The following is a 21,731-nucleotide window of genomic DNA, read 5'->3' on the forward strand; positions in this document are numbered from 1 at the left end:
TATTTGAGAAAACCTATCAATAATTTATACAAAAAATACTTAACACGTTTTAGATTAAGCTCACATAGTTTAAATATTGAGCAAGGCAGGTACAGAAATCAACCAAGAGAACAACGACTTTGTACATTCTGTAACGCTAATGATGTTGAAGATGAATTCCATTTTATACTTAAATGCAAATTTTATGAGGATTTTAGGCATGAATATATTAAACCTTATTTTTACAAACGACCAAGTGTTTTCAAGTTAATAGAACTGTTCAATACCAAAATCGTTAAAGATCTAAATAACCTAGGCAAATTTTTGCATTTAAGTACAAAACGACGAAATAATATTGTTTAACTAAATATAATACTGCATGTTCTGTATGTTATACCCACATACAGGTATATTGTGTTTTAATAATCTATGTTATGCATTGTACACTATTGCACCAACTGTAATTTGTGTTATACATTGTGATATCTTGTACATATGTATGTCTACTCTCCGATGTGTTGTAAACATAAGGAAATAAAGAATCTGTAATCTGAACGTTTTAGAGTAGAGGTCACAATATACCGGGCTATGGGAAAGGTCATAATTTACGGGTTAAAGGTAGAGGTCACAATGTAACAGGCTATGTGAAAGGTCACAATATAACGGGCTATTGGAAAGGTCACAATTAACGGGTTAGAGGTAAAGGTCATAATGTAACGTACTATTTTCATGATCCTGAGGTAGAGATTAAATTCACAGCACGCAAAATGCCAAATAAATCAGTTTTTCACCCAGTTAGTGCTCGACCCTAACCTTTGATTGACTACACATATTTTAGTGACATTTTGTACATACAGGTTTTACAACTAGATAGGTTTGTCGTGTACACTCAGACTCCATGCACAAAGGTCAAGGTCAAAGCCCAGGTGTATGTCAAGTAATTTCAGTCATTTAACGGCTGAGCTTGTTCGATTGAACTTCATAGATCTAGCATTTCTTACGTGTTTGTATTGTCAATGCAAAGGTCAACAGTCAGGTTTAAATGTCAAGCTATTTCAATGATGGCTGTTGGAGCAATAGCCTCCGAACAAACTAGGGCCTTATATATCTACTTGCTCTCATGCAGATGTTACATGCAATAAAAAAGAACGGTTTCTTTGATATGAGCAGGGAAACCATAATAAGTCACTAGTGTGAGTGAAGTGATGGTTCTGCTTTATAAACCGACAGTAAAAAGTCCAGGAGGACATCTGTTCGGCATGCGACATCTCGTGAAGTCGGCTATACACAACAGAAACGCTTATGTAGGTTATCTGGGTCTGGAGAACGCTTATGTATGTTGTCTGGGTCTGGAGAACGATTCACACTAACGTATCTGTCTACGATCGCTGCGACACACACTGTCCATGTTAAGACCATGAACAGTTAGAAATAAACAGACCACCATATTTAAATAATGAGATCAAACTTTTTACGAGTTTTTATTTTAATATCATCATATCTGACAGGCTGTAAAATGTATGACTGATAACGAGAAACCTCTAGGTCAACGCTATCCTTGTCATGCTGTATATTATTAGTAGTATTTGATCGCATGACAACAAGCGAAGACCCGATGCCCGGCTGCGTCACGGAGTACCTTTCTTCATAACGTTGTCGGTTACGGTAAGGCCATGTTAATGTAACTTCCTGTAATCATTTCCAGTCAGCTTTCTGTTTGATTTCTCACGGGACTTTTCAGGTCATTTTCTTCAAATCTTGATGAACTTTGATCATAAACTCACTATTCTGTTTTATAAAATGTTTCTGTCATTGAATAATATAAATTTAGATCGGCTATTTTATGTTGGGAATTGATCAATAATGCGCGATGACTGATTGGATTTCACCATCTTCAAATCGCCCATCGTCCGTGGTCCGTCCTCCCATCGACCGTCCTTAAACAATTCTTGTAAATGCTAATTTCCAAGAGTACTGAACAGACCTGTCTTAAATTTTAGATGTAAGTTCCTCTTAGTCCCTGTTTGTGCATGATTCGTTTTGAGTCTGATCGTGAAAAACAAAATGGAAGCCAGGCAGTCATCTTAAATTTTCATAGCTTGTTTCGTACCTATATCTGAAGTAGTACTTGACAACTATCCTGAATTATATGCAGGTTTCTTCGGTCTTTAGTTGTGCGTGTTTCATTTTGAGACTGATCGGAAATACAAGTTCAAGTTGGTTATCGCTATTTCTTTCAAGTATTAGAAATATCTGTCTCAAATTTTATTTTTTTGTTCATTTTGAGATTGGCCATCTTGGATTTTGACAACTGATATTTGTTATCGCCATTTCTCAAAAAGAATATAAGAGGTTTGTTTTCTGAAATTTTGTGTGTAAATTTCCAATCTATAGGTAAATGCTGTATACTATTTTGTTTTGCATATTTTGTTTTGAGCTTTAAGTAGTTGTATACGAAAAAAATACGGCTTCCAGTAAAGAGAAATCTCCCTCATTCTACATATAATTACACCTTTTATGTGTCAAACCACGACCTATGAAGGACACTATCAAACTCAGCTTTGTAAAGTTTTAATGGAAAGTTACAACAAGATGGATTTACTGTTGATAAGACTATCAATCCAATAGATAAAAGATGAAACTTATAAAGAACTAATGAAGATCATACGATGGTGGGCGCCAATATCCCTCTGGGATCTCGTGTTTTTAAATATACCATCGCTTAACAACTTTATGGAGCAGTGCTTTAGGGATGGGGTAGGTAGAAACAATATTATCTTAAAAATAATTTTCCGTTGCCTTTTCTATCGCCTTATCGACTATGTCATTTCAGCTCTCTCCAGTAGATAGGGTTGAACAATCGATATTATTTGATCACAAATGCTTGGATTTTTTTTTATATTTCAGCATAGGCCATATTGAATATTTAGATATGAAATTCTACTCAAGATTGTCATGGCTTTGTCAAACAAATGATGGCCTGGAGGAACGCTTTGATATCACTGGAACCACACGTGTTATAAACCTCGTCAGCTTAACTACTCGTTGATACATTTTCAGTTTTGAAGAAATATCTTAAAATTTACGAATTATTTTGTGTTGAATGTCTTAAGGTAATCACTTAAAAATCCTAAACATACAATTTCAGTTTTCAATTCTTATTTCTTTTTCTTTCTATCTAAATTATACACAAGAATAAGATTTTGCATCAAGTTATTGTTAAGCTAACCAGACGTTCAGCAGCTGGGCCTTCTCGTTATATCTTAACATTCCTTGTCAATATTAATACCAACTTGAAATGACAGATCACATAATGTTTTGTTGCCTTTGTAAGTTGTAACAATCGGGCAGTGACATTCACAGCTTATATAAATGTCAACTGATTGTTGAAGCGCTATAAGGCAGCGAGCATTCCAATGTTTACAAACATGTAAGTAGATAAACCAATTCAGTTCAATGTTTATTGCTCCATTGTAATTAAAAAGGATTCTGAAGACAACTTAAACAAGATCTTCAGATGAACATCAACATGTAAACATCCTGTCAGTTATATTCATAACGTATACATTTAGTAATCCCACTCTCCTCAGTTCTAGTTACTGTTAGTGTATACTAAGAATCGTGTACAAAAGGATTCTCAGATTATAGTTTACAAATTCTCATTCGTTAGAAATGAAATTACTAGATCCTTGACATTGTCTAACAACATTCTTTAGGTAAGTATTGTCATTGTGTCCCAAGAAGGTAGCGTCATTTGGTAAAAGACCGTAACGTCAACCGTAGACAGAAAGCCTTAAAATCCTTTTCAGAACAAACGCTGGTAGTTTATACCATAACACTCTACGTACACATTCAACTAATAGGGAGAATTGTGTATTAACTTGATAGCTTTGAATGTTGATGATTTTGTACTGGATGCTCAATCGTTCAGATGAAGAGTTATTGTTGACAAGCTTCCAGATGGGGTAGTCCGAAAGAGCGTGGTGGTGTGTACATTGCCATTCGGAACACCTCGCCTACGCTACTCAGTTTGTAGAAAATGACGGAAAGGGTATTCCGAATGATACATTGCCTGTTCCTGAGACTATAACACTTACAGACAACAACAGATTGTTGTATGTAATGTTAGGAGATCAATCAGCGCTATCGACACGTTTAACAATTCGTTTTATATCAATTTCCCCAGACAAATCACACGCGCGCATGTCGATATCAAATTTGTCTTAAAAGATTCAATAAATGACGTCATTTGATAGCGTCTATTCTTAAAGAGGAAACTGTATGAGAAAATATCTCTCAATTATCATAAATCACCCGTGTTTGTTTTTGTAGTGCATTGTTACAAATCAGATAACCTCCCGTTCGTTGTTCAGTAGAGCAGGTTTTAGCAAACAAACATTCTTTACCATTATCCTACGTCGCTTAAAAACCACTGGAAATTTGATTAAATGCACTAAGAATGGAACCTGATAATTTGGCCTTGGTTTTTAATTCCACGATGTATTTAAAGAAGTTCCCGCGTAGTTATAACAACCTTTGGTGCCGTAAAGCGGTTCCTGCCAAACACCCGATCCGTTTGTTGTCTCTCCCTCATCCTGGTTCTGTGTCGTTAAGTGTGCACACCCCTACCTCGTTCGTTGCGCGCTCCAATTATAAAATCATAGCCACAGCATCTTCAGTGGCCACATTCAAATTTTGTCTGTGGGAAAATTACTTCCATTATGTCATCAGTGAAAAAATGCAATTTGTTGCCATGGTAATTCACACTTTCGTTGCAATTATGTGTCGAATAAGTCATAGCAGACCCAAAAATAATTTACGAACCCAAGTGAGACGATGAATGTGAGTAATTAATTTCACAAAAAGAACTAGCTGTGGTGTTTTTAACCGGAAGCAACCAGTCAGCTATACAAAACTACATTATGGTCGTGACTATGAAGATAGTAGCCATGACAATGGTATGTTGTGAGTAATTAACTCAGAGTTGAAATTCTGTATTGACTAACGTTTACCGATTATTATTAGGACTTCCTTCGCATTCTTTAACCGTGGCGTTTGCGATAAACATAATATTGAAATGGAAGAATCCAGATAATTGCTGTATCGATCTGCGAATAATTGCAATAATCGAGGAGTAACGGTTTGTGATGAATATCGATAATCAGAGAATATACATGTAATAGAGTCTGAGTAATTTTTCATTCCAGTGAGCCCCCCAATTGTGATTGAAATCGGGACATCTGGTGGTTTAGTCTGACACTCTACCGATTGGGCTAAAGCGAAATTGTTCCTAGCATTTTACTAATCTCGTTCAATCAGACTCTTGTTGTCTACGCAAGCTACGCCGAACATTACAAGTGATCAAGCGTCTGATTAAGCGAGACTAGCATTTTACCTGGGTGACATACCGAGTTTTCTTGTAGGTAACATCGATGATCACATGTCGGGTATGTTAAGTTATTATATACAAACTTAGTACTGTAGTTACGGTCACGCATGTGCCTTTATCAGTTGCACGCCATCTTTATGACATTGACCTCTGTGACCTTACACATTTTTGCGTTTAGGTCTGTTATCGAACTTCAAATCATTGTCTGGCTTTGCAAGCTGCCTTTAGTCCAAATCATGGAACTCGAACAGGTTTGGCCGGATTGTTCAACGAATCATTCCAAACGAGACAGTTAGTTTTACATCACAAGATTGCCATTATCTAAGGTTCCACATCTAACGTAACCTCAGAGAGATAGAGCAATTGTAATGTTGATTGATGGGCGTAGCGAAACTGTTGTTATACGGGTTGGTGGTGCATGTCCAGTCGTTAATAAATCGTTTCTCTTCACATTTTCGTGGCAATAGGTCAGTTTTCATTGTCCAAGAAACGTCCGTCCACATGCAACGACCACTACACGATAGGAAAGTTCGCTTGTTACAACGAAGAACAGATAAAAGACAGGTGTCATAGACTCATCAGTCTCAAACTGTCTATAATCGCACCCTCGGACCTCCTCGGATGGCTCGTGCCTCGAACACTAACTAATGATTGAGGGGAGTCACCCGAGGTTTGCCGATTGAGAATCGAATGCTTGTTAAAAAGAATGAGCGTGCGCCGACCTTAACTCGGGCCGCCTCTTCCACCACGCTGGCAACCTATGTGTCTTCACATAGGTATGTGCTACATCAGTGAAGGAGTGTGCTTTTCACTGAAGAGTCACGATTTCTTCTATAATTCTCAGATGCGAAGAATGGCGTTTCGCCGACTCGTCGAGCGTTTCGACGACGTTTGCATGGTTGAGCACGATATATTCTTTGGGGCGTCTGTTGTGGTTGGTTTATAAAGGAATGTCCTATAGGAAGTGAAGTATCTCTTAGTGATTCTCAGTCAAAACCGCACAGATAGACAACACCTTATCTTAACTTTCCAACAAGACTATGCTCGACCAAATGTTGCTAGGGTCTGCCATAACTTCTCCCGAACAGCAATGTCCAGCCTGTAGAATGCACCTCCCTCCCGTCCCTGGGGATATCCCAGACATGTCTCCCATTTAACATCTGTAGGATGAGATTGATAGACGTAACCGTAAACGTTGAAATACGCCAACTTAACGCGCACAATCGAACGCAGCATTGACTTAAGAAGAATGGAACAACATTCCCTTTAGGCGAATTATAAAAACCACACTGGAACAGATTCCCCTTTATTAGAAACCCCTCCCCCTTTAACACCCTCCGTTGGCTACGATGGAATGGTTAGACTTTAAAAGTTCCGTTACTCTTCGAGTACAGAATACACCTGGGACCTGTTCGTTAATGCGGAACAACCGGTACGTCCGTTTTTAAATGTATCATTTTCGGGTATAAATCGTGGCGGACCTGCAAAAGTGTATGCAAGGCTTGGTCAAGGCTCCCCTGAAAGCAGCATCAAATTACTGGGTCCGACCTTATTTCATAAACGGGCAACCGTTTGGATCGCGATAGAAGGGAGGCGACTAACGTAGGAAACCATGCAGAACTGGAGATTTGCTTTTGTGTTCTCTATTCGGGGACATAAAAGCGACCAAAATAAATCTGCTACACCCATTGCAATATTTGGGATTTTTATATTTCTCTCTGCTTCTAGCTACTTTTGATTTCCTAGCACCTTGTGGTAGTTGCTATTCCCTGCATACCGTTCAGCATTTAGGGAAATGACATCAACTGGTTCACCCGTTGTCAGTATAATGTGTTCGGGCGATATGCTGTGTTTGGTGCCTTCGGCATGGTATTTCAGTGAGATAGCACTATAAAGTCGGTATCGGATCCGCGCTATCACAGGGAGGCAAATACACCAACACACTCTGCCTCTGTTACACATTCACACATGTACGCATACACAACTTGCATGGGGGTACGTCCTTAAATTATCTTAGCTGTTAATAGGACGTTAAATGAAATAAAACCTTATTCTAGAAAATCAATACTCATCAAACTTCTATTGTGGATACATCACAAAGAGTACTCCGCTCATATATAATAAATGTATGTCATTCAATGTGACCTATTTTACCGCCTCACTAACTTTGGTTTGTAACTACAAACTCAAGTCGCCAAACGTCATATGTTAATATATCAAGCTTATGTCACTGTGACCGATTCCTCCGCTTCACTGATTTTTGTACTCTTTTCTTTTTGAAGTTTTATTTCTCTAATACAAGATGACCAACAGCCATATGTCGATACATCTAGAGGAGAACTACTCAAACATATCAAGGTCAATGTAACCTTTATTTTCCTATTTTCCCTAACGTCAAATAAATTGTTTGTGGTCCTCTATATGTTGTTTAGTATTCTATATATAATTGTAGACAGTATAACTGTGAATGTAATATACATCCTCCATATTCGTAGGGACTACGTTCACTTGTGTTCTCGGCCAATTCGAGGATGAAGTATATATGACTAAGAAGATTGTATGATAGTAATATATGGTAATACATTATGTACACCAACAGAGAATCGTTGCGTTTACAGTCTAGCAATCAAGCACTTTGCTACATGCATTATGTTTCGTATATAAAACGTTCATATTTAACAATTCTAATATAAAGCATCGTTCGGAGCTCTTCATGATTAGGAATCACGCGAGATAAAATTGGCGTCTAGTATACATAGGAACTGTGCAAGTGGCCTTGTGCAGTGACTTCGTACAGTTTGAGAGACATACGTATGCAAATATTTAAATTTTCCTGATTTAGCGGACAACGTTATACCCAGTATTACGATGAATGTACGTAACGAAGACTGACATTTTGCCTTCATTAAATATTGAATAGCGTACATTACCAGTGGGACTGGCGCTGTTAGCCTCTGTATGGTCCCATACTAACAACGTTAGTAACGATTTAACCGGAATTGCCGGTATGTCGCTTTAACACCATATCCATTCACGCCAATTAGACACCGTCTGAATTGTATAGAAGCGGTAACATCAGACAAACACTGACCACTTGTTTCACCAATATCACTGGCCGGACTGACCCTCTCATTGATAGAATGGACTAGATCGATGATAGAGGTTTCATGATTGTGTTGTGTTAATATGCTCAGATAAATTTGTCTACCGATGATAACACAGACGATCCTGTCTAGTATAGTATGTTCGTCTTTGCAATGTGATGGTTTTTTTGTCTCTATGTAGTTATTTTGGTCTCTATGTAGGTATTGTCGTCCCATGGTGCCCTTTTCTAGTATAATCTTTTACTCGATGTTGTACAGGCTTGGCACGTGAGTGTACTATAATCGTACACCTCGTAGCCCTATCTCAGCGTTGCAGTCTTGCTATACTCAAACTTTAAGCGATTAACTGTAACGTTGCTTTACATTCATTTGTTTTCGGCAGAGCCGTTTATGTGTTTTCTTGGATTAGATATTAGAAAAGTTTTTTTTTTTGCAATATACGAACTTGGTTTTAGATACACTACGATTGTGCCATTTGGCAGACACATCTGAAAAGCTAACAAGAATAACATCGATATCACGTACATATGCACGACATTTAAATTATTCAAAGGATCTATATAATGGTAGAAAATAATAGAGAAAGCCTTAGTAGCATGATGCCGTAATGACGTCATTAACATATGAGTCACACTACCATTTTGAAGTGATGACGTCATAGACATGTAAGTCACACTACTATCGTGTGGTGGTTACGTCACTGACATGTGAGTCACACTATTACCGTGTGATTATGACATAATTGACATTTGGGTCACACAACTATCGTGTGGTGATGACGTCATTGACAAAAGAGTCTCATTACTATCGTGTGATGATGACGTCATTTAAATACGAGTCACACAACTGTCGTGTGATGATGCCATTATAGACATGTGAGTCACACTACTATCGTGTGACAATGGCGTCACTGACATGATAGTCACACTACTATCGCGCGATGATGACGTCATTGACAAACAAGTCTCACTACTATGTGTGGCGATTACTTCTTTGACATGAGAGTCACACTACTATGTGTGGCGATTACGTCATTGACATGAGAGTCACACTACTATGTGTGGCGATTACGTCATTGACATGAGAGTCACACTACTATCGTGTGATGCTGACGTCATTGACATGAGAGTCACACTTTTGTCGTGTGGTGGTGACGTCAGTAACGAAAAAGTATGCAACCAACTTAAATAATGCGATGTTGAGGTCAGTAACATATGTGTTGAATTTGATATTGTTTATAACACGCATTTTCATTGTTTGGATTTGCAGTCTATCAAGTAATAGACCGAAAGGATGAGAACATATTTTAATGACGTCATACACAAAGTATTACTTTCACGTAAACGTAGTAACCTCGTCTCTTGAAATTGGAAATTCGAGCATTCTATTCTATTTTAGAACAGATGATATGGAAATATTCTCAACAACTAGCGCTTCAGTTTTCGGTCTATATATTGGTAGACTAAGTAATTATCTAGTCCAATTATTAACTGTAAAATTATGACGTCAGTAATACCTGTACCGTTACTATCGTGAATAATGACGTCAGTTACATCTGTCATGCTACTGTCGTAAATGTCGGTCATATTGAGTAGATCCAGAAATTTACTTTATATTCTGTGTGGAAACAGAACACTATCTACGATATAATGTTTGTGATCAGCTACTGATTTAATTATATGTAATTTGATTGTACATATGGCGTGCAATCTTTTGCTATAAATCAACATTATATCTTGTTGTGTGCTCAACTCGGATTTTGAATACTTCCTTTGCCTGATACTACTGCAAGGCAGCTAACAACACGTTTATGATGTATGTTTGTATTAGTTCACAGCGCACAAGGTCAGCGTAGACATATTATTTAAGTGCGTTTGATTATATGCCACTGTCTGGCCTGGATAACGGATGTGAACGCGAAGCCCACTACGTTTCACACTATACGACGTATAGGTCAAACCATGTGTCAAGTGACTTTAAATATTACAAACGTAAACGATAATGGTGTGGGGGCTAGGACGTCGCCGGCCGGACTATTGTGTAAGTACCTGGGCCCACTTGTATAAAACATCTCAACTCTTGAGATTTCCTCAAGTCTAAGATTTCCCATAGACAATACATTGCTTGAGATTTTCCTTGACTTTGAGATATTTTATACAAGTGACCCTTGGTCGTTAAGATGAGGCGGAACCGTGAACTATTTCTAAAACCTAACGTGCGAACACATTGATGGATGGAAGTGAGACCGGGTTAAGTGATTTGGTAGAAGCTTCTGTTTATACGCAAATTGATTCATTTACAACGACTAATGACGTGAAAGGTTTCCACTGGTTAGAACAATGGCCGTGCGGAATCGGTATTAAGGGAGAAGGAGGGTGTGTGGAGTTGAGGGTAGGGGTGGGGGCAAAGAACGTTCATCATATTGTGATTTAAATAAATAAGTTTATGTCTGACCGACCTCAAATTAACATATTACTTAAAATAATTGATGATTCAATCATTCAATAATTTCTAATATAATTTCATATTACGTTCTGTATATTTCTGCTTCATTATGTGTATGCACTGTCTATATTTTAGGAGAGGGCTTTTACATGATTTGTCTGTTGTCCAATTCTTTTTGTATGTAAGATCTATAAAATAAAATATTCTAAAATGATAAAAAGTAAATAATATTTGCAAAGATAGGACAGCTTCTGTTCAGTGTGTTGTGACCTTGTTAAGACTAAAATGACTTTCTCTGATAAACAATGAATCAATCACAACTAATCTTATATTTAAGCACTTGTGATTGCTTGAAACAAAAGACATCGGGAGTATAATGAATTTTAATATTTTGCACCTAATGACCGTTTGAAGAGATTGATGCTGTTATTTCCTAAACTGAACAATTTCACATTATCGGTCAGCGAAACGTTTCAGTACCATATTCACGTGTTTCAGGTGCGGCCGACTGATGACTTAGCCCTGGCTCTCTATTGACCTCGGGCGTCCTTATGTGTTGGAGAAAGCGTCCGAGGCGGTCAGTGTTGGCGATTATCACGTGCGCCGCGACGTACATTGCTGTGGTCAATCTTCTGGCATTTTATTCCATGGTTCGGTCTTACAATAGTCCTGTGTCCTGGATACAGAGATATGGTCACATGTATATGGGACAGCCGGATACCGACAACTGGACATGCAAAGGCCTTCGATATTCCACAATATCACTCCCTTCGACGGCCCTGGTCAGCTTCCCTGGGTCTGGAAATACCTGGATACGTCACGTCATACAGCAAGCCACAGGTAAGACAAAGATGTACCAGGGCGACACATCATAGGCAGGCTAGAAGTATGGCAATGATTTACTAGGGAAATACGTCATATGCATGTCACAGGTAAGACTATGACGAGACAGTGTGACACGTCATAAACATATTACAGGTAAGGCAATATCGTGACAGGGCGACACGTCATAAACAGGCTTCAAGAAGAGCAATGACATACAAGGACGATACGTCACAATTGGGTCAGAGATAAGATTACGACACGACAGAGTTTGGTTTGAATAATTTTGTTTAACGTCCTATTAACAGCTAAGGTCATTTAAGGATTTGCCTCCGAGGATTTAAGAATTGTACCTCCTGACCCCATTGCATGCTCGTAAGATGCGACTTAATTGTGGATCTTATCTTTTCTCTTCTTTCTAAACAACTTTCTTCTTCCTAATTGGTCCCTTGACAATGCCTAACTTTTGGCCTTTAGTTGAGCGTTCGCCCCTATGAGGAAGGCTTTGGGTTCTGTCCCCTGGCCGAGACATACCAGAGTCTGTAAAAATGGTAGGTTCTACTCCTGCTTAACGCTCAGCAAATTAGGAGTGGGACGACTGGTTCGCTCGTTGTCAGTATAATGTGACTTGGTGGGGTGTCGTGCTTGGTGTCTTCGGCAGTATGTTTGAGTGAGGTTGCACTATTAAGTCGGCATCAGTTCCGCGCTATCACACGGAGACAAACACGAACATATCGCAGCCTCCCAAAACACACACGCATACACTACATGCATGCATCTTGTACACAGAGGAGGCCGTCCTTAAATGACCATAAATGTTAACTAAACCAAACCGTGTGTGTAGTGTATGCTTGCTTGTGTGTGTGTATGCAGAGGACAGGCTAGTTGGTTTGATTGCCTCCTTGTGATCGCGCGGATCTGATGCCGACTTTATAGTGCTATCTCACTGAAATACCATGCCGAAGGAACCCAGCACAGCTTTCCGCCCAGTCACAGTATACTGAAAACGGGTGAATCAGTTATTGCCATTCCCCCAAATGCTGAACGTTACCCAGGGAATAACAACTACCATTTTTAAGGATTTTGGTATGTCCCGGCCTGAGGACAGAACCCATTGCCTTCCTCACCTGGGCGAACGTTCAACACTAAAGCCAAAAGTGAGGTGCTGCCAAGCAATGCGCTAGAAAATAGAAGGTAGTAAGAAGTAGAGAGAAATATAATGATACCAAATATTTCAATGTGTGCACCCGATTTATTTTGGTCGCTTTTGTGTCTCTAAGTAGAGGGCAAAAAAGCCAATCCCCAATTCTGCAGGGGGTTCCCACATTAGTCGGCTCCTACGATACATGCAGTGGGTAACAGCAGGTGTATTCTTTTCTCGATCCCCGACCTGCAGGGAATGACGACGCTGACAAAGACAGTGTTTACTTTAACAGAAATTGCATAATTTTTTTTTCAAAGATATATGATAGAGTAGCAGGAAATGGAAATCCTTCATATAAAAAAGTCTATGCATTGTTTCGTCTTAAAGAAGGCTTTCCAATGAATTTCCGTATTTTTGTTGTTATACATTCAATTTGAACTTTATATTCGGGAAGTATGATGTTATGTTATATGAGTTTGGATACGATTAAATAATCCGTCCCGACGATGGATTGTTAGTCAATCGTCGGTAATGGTTTCTTTGTGTCTACTTTCAAATCTAATTTCTCGGGGTTTATCTTGCCCCGACATGATAATTTTGTTACTTTGTATGTCCAAAGCTAAGTTTGAATTTCATTTTTACTCTTTACGCACCATTAAAATGTTCTGTCTTCACAAGTAGTATTAATGGGGAGCTCAGAACTTCTTTAAAACCACTAAAATGATATCATGCCTTATACTTTATATAGATATGTAAATTATCAATAATCAACAAAAACAAACCATTTGGTTTAATTTATCAGTATTTTGTTAAATAATCAAACATTTTTATTACACAAATATGATTCAGAGGGATGAAGAAACAATAATATTTCTCTCCCTAAATATGTTCTATAAAAGTTCTTCCCCTATCATACCCATACAGTTTTTAGCTCACCTGGTCCGAAGGACCATGGTGAGCTTATGCCATTTCCTTTAAAACGCTACTTTTCCTGAACGGCTAAGTAGATTTTGACTAAATTTAGTCTGGAGCATCCTTAGGCCATGGGGACTCAATTTTGTATAAACAGTGGGTGTGGCCCCCCTGGGGGCAGAGGGGCGGGGCCCAATAGGGGAAATAGAGGTTAAACCTTTAAAATCCTTTTTCTACCGCAGGGATTAAGGGATTTTATCCTCATTTGGTCTGGAGCATCCTTGGGCCAAGGGGACTCAATTTTGTGTAAATGGTGGGACTGCCCCCCCCCTGGGGGCTGAGTGGCGGGGTCCAAAAGGGGAAATTATAGCAAATTCTTTAAAATCCTTCTTCTTCTGTAGGAATGAAAGGATTTGTTCCATATTTAGTCAGAAGCATCCTTAGGGGAAGGGTAGCAAATTTTGTATAAATGGTGGGTCTGGCCACCCTGGGGGCTGAGGAGCGGGGCCAAATGGGGGAAATATAGTAAATTCTTTAAAATTCTTCTTCTTCTGTAGGAATAAAATGATTTGGTCCATATTTAGTGTGTAGCATTCTGGGGTAAAGGGGAACCAATTTTGTTTAAACGGTGGGTGTGGCCCCCCTGGGGGCAGAGGGGCGGGCCCAATAGGGGAAATAGAGGTAAAACCTTTAAAATCCTTCTTCTACCGTATAGGGATTAAGGGATTTTATCCTAATTTAGTCTGGAGCATCCTTGGGCAAAGGGGACTCAATTTTGTATAAATGGTGGGACTGGCCCCTCTGGAGGCTAAGGGGCAGGGTCCAAAAGGGGAAATATAGCAAATTATTTAAAATCCTTCTTCTTCTTCTGTAGAAATGAAAGGATTTGTTCCATATTTGGTCAGAAGCATCCTTGGGTGTAGGAGAACACATTTTGTATAAACCGTGAGCCTGGCCCCCTAGGGGCCTGAGGGGCGGGACCCAAGAGCGGAAACATAGCAAATTGTTCTTGAAAATCCTTCTTCTTCTGTAGGAACAAAAGGATTTCGTCAATACTTGGTGTGTAGCATCCATGGGTAAAGGGGAACCAATTTTGTATAAACGGTGGGTGTGGCCTTCCTGGGGGCAGATGGGCGGGGCCCAATAGGGGAAATAGAGGTTAAACCTTTATAATCCTTCTTCTACTATAGGGATTAAGGGATGTTATCCTTATTTAGTCTGTAGTATCCTTGGGCAAAAGGGACCCAATTTCATATAGACGGTGGTTCTGGCCCCCTGGGGGCTAAGGGGCGGGGTCCAATAGGGGAAATATAGCATTTTTTTAAATCCTTCTTCTTCTGTAGGAATGACAGGATTTTGTCCAAATTTGGTATGAAGCATCCTTGGGTGAAGGGAAACCAATTTTGTATAAATGATGTGTCTGACCCCTCTGGGGGCAGAGAGGCGGGGCCCCAAAGGGGAAATAGAGGTAAAACCTTTAAAATCCTTCTTTTACCATAGGATTTAAGGTATCCTTCGGCCAAGGGGACTCAGTTTTGTATAAACGGTGGGTATGACCCCCTAGGGGCATAGGGTATGGGCTCTGTTTGAAGTTTGTTGTCGCTATATCTCAAGTACTGGATGGATCTTTCTGAAATTTCATATGTACTTACAGCACCTACCATGGAGTGCTATATCTTTACTTGATACCAATTATTTTAAACATATTCAGGTGAGCGATTCAGACCCTCTGGGCCTCTTGTTTATTCTTGTTAAATAAATTTGAACTTTTGTAAATATTTTTTCACTTACAGGTATGGCAACTGGAAGCGCGTATACCGACAAGAGTCTGAAGAGGGACGGATTCCCGGGTGAGGGACAGACCAATGGTTCTGTGATCGCAGTGAAGACACATGTCTGGGGTCAGGAAGAGCGAGCCCGGTATGTTCGCGCTATCCTCCTGATAAGGGACCCCTTCGAAGCCCTCCTCTCCGAGTTCAACCGGCGACATGGAGGCCACAAGGGCTATGCCGCCAGCGTAAACCTCGAAAAAAGTAAGGTGATGCGAGGTTTACTTCAAGAATGACAGGATGTTGTGTATGTCGTGGTCCTTTTGTTTTGCGCCAGGTTGCAGCATTCTTGACACGTCAGTAAGATCTCAATGATAGCGAAATCAAACGTCTGGGACTATGGGCTATCCAGTTCGAAACAAAAATCTCCTCTCCGTCAGTATTCCCCTTCCACTAGGCTAGTGACTTTGGTTTTTTGGATATTGCTATTTGTATCAACTCCATACTTCTATTGGATTGCATCGTAAGGATAGAAGGTCCAAGGGGTTACCAATATAATGCATGGCAGTTACTGTTTGTATTGTTAGCTGTAATACGCACCGAAACTTGCCAGACACAAAATCAGAGTTATATCCCCTTGTCAGACTGTGAATTGTAGCTTCGAAGGGATACTTTTGTATTGGTTAATTTTGCTTATTTTGTCAAAACATTTTCATTTGCACTGACATTGTAGGTTGGTACGACTACATTCTTGAAACAGCCGGAGAATGGTACGACCTTTATCACGATTGGTTGACGTTTGACGGTCCCGTCCACGTGGTTATGTACGAGAACCTGCGAGTCAACCCGTCGGCGGAAGTGGACCGACTTATGAAGTTCCTGGGCGTTACCCTGACACACAAGGAGAAGTTCTGTGTGATGAAGAACTACGAGGGCAACTACAGAAGAAAGGGCAAGCGAATGCCCGTGACTGAGATATACACTGAATATATGACATATATGATTAACAACTACAAACGGAAACTGGCACAAGAGCTGGGACACTTTCTCAACAAATCAGAAATTCGAATCAGCTGACATCGCCAGTTGATACTTGATACCGTAGACGAGTCGACGGTTGTTATAGCAAACCAGTTGACAAAATATGTTTGTTTACAGATTAGTCGGTAAACATGTACTCTTTGGGTAACATACCAGTTCACTCACAGTAGTATACAGATAATGTTAGGTAACAGCCGACGAAATGTTTTAAAATATCTGCGAACATTGCCTTGGCAGCGAGATATTAGCGCTGCGAAATTTTATCAAGGATGTAGTCCTAATTCATATCTTCAAGCTACGATGTAAGAGTTACCTCTCGTTAAGAATTATTTTTGGTGTAGAACACAACAGAGTAATGCACTCTGTTACATTTTGATATACGTGTATAAACGATAATACTGAGCAACACTGTTGTACACGTGTTTTCGTATAATACCTGGATGTAAATGGTAGCAAGTACTTACGCGTGGCAGCAATATCGGTATGTAGATACAATGTAGCTGTGGTGACAATGAGAGCTAACCTCAATATACACGTATGTAGTGTATATTATATCACGAACTACTGCACGCTTTAAACCCCGTTTATTTTTTTAACAGTGATGCCCTTTTACTTGCGCCTTTTTTCGTGATGACTGATGGGATTTCCAAACATACTGCCAACATAATTATCTTCAATTTACGTGTCTTTTCCGTTAAACCTAAGTGCCGTTACTTGCGCTAACCGATTATGTTAAGACAAATACCTTAGGCTGCGCACTTTTTGCTTCCTCTATAATTTGGATAAAATATGCACATTGCAATCTCTTTGTGAACGTGTGCATTTCAAATAGGATAATTTGATGCTCCTTTATGATTTTTTGAAAAGAGAGCATCAAACTTACAGAACTTTTAAAATGTTTTATTTTGAATGTGCACAGAAATACGTTTCACCGATGTATTGTACAGTATCTATTTAAATGAGTTGATCCAAAGCAAAGGTACTTTGTTTCACTTATATCATTACATGTTCCAAACAACGATGGAACGCTTTATATGTGATACATTTCGAGTTGGTGTGTTATACATGTTATTGTAATTGTATGTCGATTTCACACACAATTCATTGAGGAAAATATCGAAACAATTGCCTTTTATGTTTTTAATGACGTAATAAATACAAAATATTTGTTCATAAAAACAAATGTTTCATTTTCATCCCAATCAGGTTTTATTTGTATAATTGTTACGCATATCCTCATTATTTTTGTAGATAATAAAGCAGCGTTTCCTAAACCCGGCCACTTTTTCTTGTTATACATTAAGACATTATTATATGATGTACTGCATTTTCACTAAAATTTGGTTTTCCGTCGGATTGAACTCTATACAAAGTAGATTTGAATATTCGTCTGTCGTCGCTTGACCCTTAACTCTATTACAGGAAATGTTAACTCTGGCTTCTTGGATTAGAACTTGTTCCTGTTAGTTTAAGATACTACTATATTCGTCGCATCACTGTGCACAGCAAAGAGGAAAATGCATGTTAATTTCGGGTGTATTTACGACAGTTATCTCCCCTAGGACCTGCTGGTAGTATAGCATCGAAAATCATCCAATATCCAAAAAATGCAAATCTTTAAAATGAATACCATAGGAAAGGTCTGAATATTAATGTATCCATACATGAAACTCGACCATAACACTGATAATAGTCTAAACAGTGGCTTGGTCTGGGTGTCATTCATTCTTATATACCACATCGGACACTCCTATTCCCGCCAGAAAACAATTCTTTTTTGTGTCGTTAGAAAAATGGATAATCATGTTGCTAATATAGCGATGTACAATTGTAGCTGAAATTATTTTTTTGACGCCTGCCTTTGCATCTTACGCTTCCTCAGATGAAGGTTCCAAAACACCACACTGTGTCTTTATCCACGCCTTAAAGTCCTCGGAAATATCTGTTAAGTCTTTATAGTCTTGAAGTCACTTAAAACAAATAAAACAATAACTGAAAAATTTACTAAAACTTAATGCAACTTGGATGATTGGACGCGAAATACTTTGGAGATATGCTCTTAACAATAGGAATCTCACATATTTTTACCTTTTAAGTTAGATATAGGCTTAACATGCAAGTCACAGTGACCTATTTTTTACGTAACAATCCGCCTCCTCAAGATGTACCAGTACCAATTTTGTAATGAATGATATAAATTAAGTCTATTTATACAAGAGATGGATGATCAATTTGTTTGCTGACATCCACCTATTGATGAGCAGCAAAAGCTTCATCTGTGCCATTTGGTATGACGCTTTCCACATAGCTTCTGACACGCACACGAAATCATTTTAAAGCAACATTCAGGAATTGTACTATATTGACACCAGTATAAGTCCCCATCTTCTGTTCGCTGGCGTGGGAGGCTATTTAAGGCACGGCAATTATTTCCCCAAACCATTGCTTCATAGTGTACAATGGAAACACAGCGCATCACTGGTTCGGGACATTAGTTCTGGATCCACAGTCTTAGAGAACTATGTTTGCTTGTTGCATCAATAGTTTGTATTCTATGCATATAAATGCTGCAGAAAAGCGTCAGTTATGTTTGAATGGTTTCCTCTGTGAGTTCACAAATACCTTCTTAAGAGTGAACACATTCCGTGAGAATCTCTAGGTGGTGGCACATCCGACTGATGCAAGAAGTGGTCATATATTTGTTACTCGGTATCCTGGAAGACAGGGAGATATGCATTTTTTCTTCCTTTAAATTTTCGGTCTTTATTTCCGTAGGGAAATGATAATTTCCGGTGTATTTACGACAGTTATCTCCCTTAGGACCTGCTGGTAGTATATCATCGACAGTGCTTTCATATGGTATTCATTTTAAAGATTTGCATTTTTTGGATAGTTGGTGTTTTATCATCTGAATGTACCCATTGATATTTCAAACGATCGCCTACCTAATTGTGAATATTGGATGGTTTTCAATGCTATACTAGCATATACATGTATATTCCAAGCAATACATGTACAACCCACTCACATGGTAACATAATATACATCGTTTGTATCTGTGATGGCATCGACGAAAAATTCAACTACTCTTTTAAACACTTTAGCTAACAACCCTATGGCATGTTATAGATAACACAAGAAAATGTCTCTAAATAAGTTGTTTTATTGATCGTCTTAACAGGAAACGCATTCATTGAAAAACAATGTAACGCTCATAAAACATTTTTGTAAAAAATATAGCTTAAACATTTTATTTATTAACCTCATCATCCAAGTGCAACGAAAACTACCAGTGGGAAAAAACCTTTCCTTAATCACATTATAGCCGACGAAAACAACCAGTGGGAAAATCCTTTACTGAATCACATTATAGCCGACGAAAACTACCAGTTGGAAAACCCTTTACCGAATCACATTATAGCCGACGAAAACTACCAGTGGGAAAATCCTTTACTGAATCACATTATGGCCGACGAAACCGGTCTTGTTTGTTAAACTTTCCACACAATGGTTAAGCGACTCTCAACACACTGCGCGTTCCAATGTATCAAACCTCAATGTCCCCAAGAAGGAACAACATAACATGGAAAAACAACGCCAAAGACTTACCGTCTGTTAAGCTAAATTTTCTTGATGATGTCGTCGTAATGGTTTGAAATTGTCAAGCTCATAGGAAAACAAGAAGCAGACATCATAAAATGGGGAACAAATGTTTACAGCATCTGTATTACATGCATCTTTGTCCAGGAAAGAAAATACGTGTATAGTGTGGTGGCGTCAACATCAAACCAGACAACGCACCATCTTAGTACTGAAATTTCCGTAGAAATTTAAAACAGAATGGAATGTGTTAAGCACATCCAACAAGACGACAGCACAGACTTGGCCACATCCCTGGAGTCATGACCTTGATCCCGCAGTCACGCGAGGTAGGGATCAACAACCCAATGAAAACAGCCATGCGGCGACGAAATAGAACCGCTGGATGACCGAAGATGACCAAACATTCACCAAAGTAGGACAAATAATGAAATATGACATGACGGACATTTGCCGATGGATCTCTGACGCCTGGAAAGAGATGGACCCTGCCAATATCATCTGGTCCTTCTTGAGATTTTCTATTACGAGGTCACTGGACGGCTCCAAGGCCGATGAACTGTTGAACAACAACGACCCTGCTATCATCGACAAGTCAATCAGCCTGGATGACTAGCATGGATTTTGTGCTGAACCCAACTTTCTTGAGACTTGCTAACATCTTACACAATAAAAAGTCAAGTGTAAACATTGAAAACAGTATTCGGCTTTGGTCTATCCAATATTCTTCCAAAATCGTCGACAAAATGTGAATTTTTATTAATTGATCACGGGAACAAAATAAAGAACTTGAGCACAGAGTCTGAGTTTCAGCATAAGGACGGTTTCATGGATACATGAACAGGACACACAGGACGTGAATTACAACGAACACAATGACGAATTCAACGCTGAGGCCTTCTTCAACAGTTACGACGCTGAGGCCTTCTTCAACAGTCACGACGCTGAGGCCTTCTTCAACAGTCACAATGTCGAGGCCTTTATCAACAGTCACGACGCTAAGGACCTCTTCAACAGTCACAACGCTGATGCCTTCTTCAACAGTCACAACGCTAAGGCCTTCTTCAACAGTCACAACGCTGAGGACTTCTTCAACAGTCACCACGCTGAGGACTTCTTCAACAGTCACCACTACGCTGAGGCCGTCTTCAACAATCACAACGCTGAGGCCTTCTTCAACAGTCACAACGCTAAGGCCTTCTTCAACAATCACTGCGCTGGGGCCTTCTTCAATAGTCATAACGCTGATGACTTCTTCAACAGTCACAACGCTAAGGCCTTCTACAACAGTCACTACGCTGAGGCCGTCTTCAACAGTCACAACGCTGAGGCCTTCTTCAACAGTCACGACGCTGAGGCCTTCTTCAACAGTCACAACGCTGAGGCCTTCTTCAACAAACAAAATGATGAGGCCTTCTTCAACAGTCACAACGCTACGGCCTTCTTTAACAGTCACAACGCTAAGGCCTTCTTCAACAGTCACAACGCTAAGGCCTTCTTCAACAGTCACATCGCTAAGGCCTTCT

At 39.3% G+C, this 21,731-nt stretch overlaps 1 protein-coding gene across 3 annotated transcripts in view; it reads left to right on the forward strand.

Moving 5' to 3' along the window:
- Nucleotides 1-17,883, forward strand: part of LOC110452817 (WSCD family member AAEL009094-like) — a 34,531-nt gene extending 16,648 nt beyond the window's left edge. For 2 of the 3 annotated variants that reach the window (XM_021501508.1, XM_021501509.1), the window contains exons 2-4: nucleotides 11,416-11,757; nucleotides 15,589-15,828; nucleotides 16,298-17,883. In XM_021501508.1, coding sequence (XP_021357183.1) covers nucleotides 11,469-11,757; nucleotides 15,589-15,828; nucleotides 16,298-16,641 — 873 coding nt within the window. In that variant the 5' untranslated portion in view covers nucleotides 11,416-11,468 and the 3' untranslated portion in view covers nucleotides 16,642-17,883. Of the gene's footprint in view, nucleotides 1-10,405; nucleotides 10,513-11,415; nucleotides 11,758-15,588; nucleotides 15,829-16,297 lie in introns of those variants that run through there. The other variant, XM_021501510.1, reaches the window with a different exon arrangement.
- The last annotated feature ends 3,848 nt before the right edge of the window (nucleotides 17,884-21,731 follow it).

Source organism: Mizuhopecten yessoensis, unplaced genomic scaffold (assembly GCF_002113885.1).
Source record: "Mizuhopecten yessoensis strain PY_sf001 unplaced genomic scaffold, ASM211388v2 scaffold6893, whole genome shotgun sequence".
NCBI lineage: Eukaryota > Metazoa > Mollusca > Bivalvia > Pectinida > Pectinidae > Mizuhopecten > Mizuhopecten yessoensis.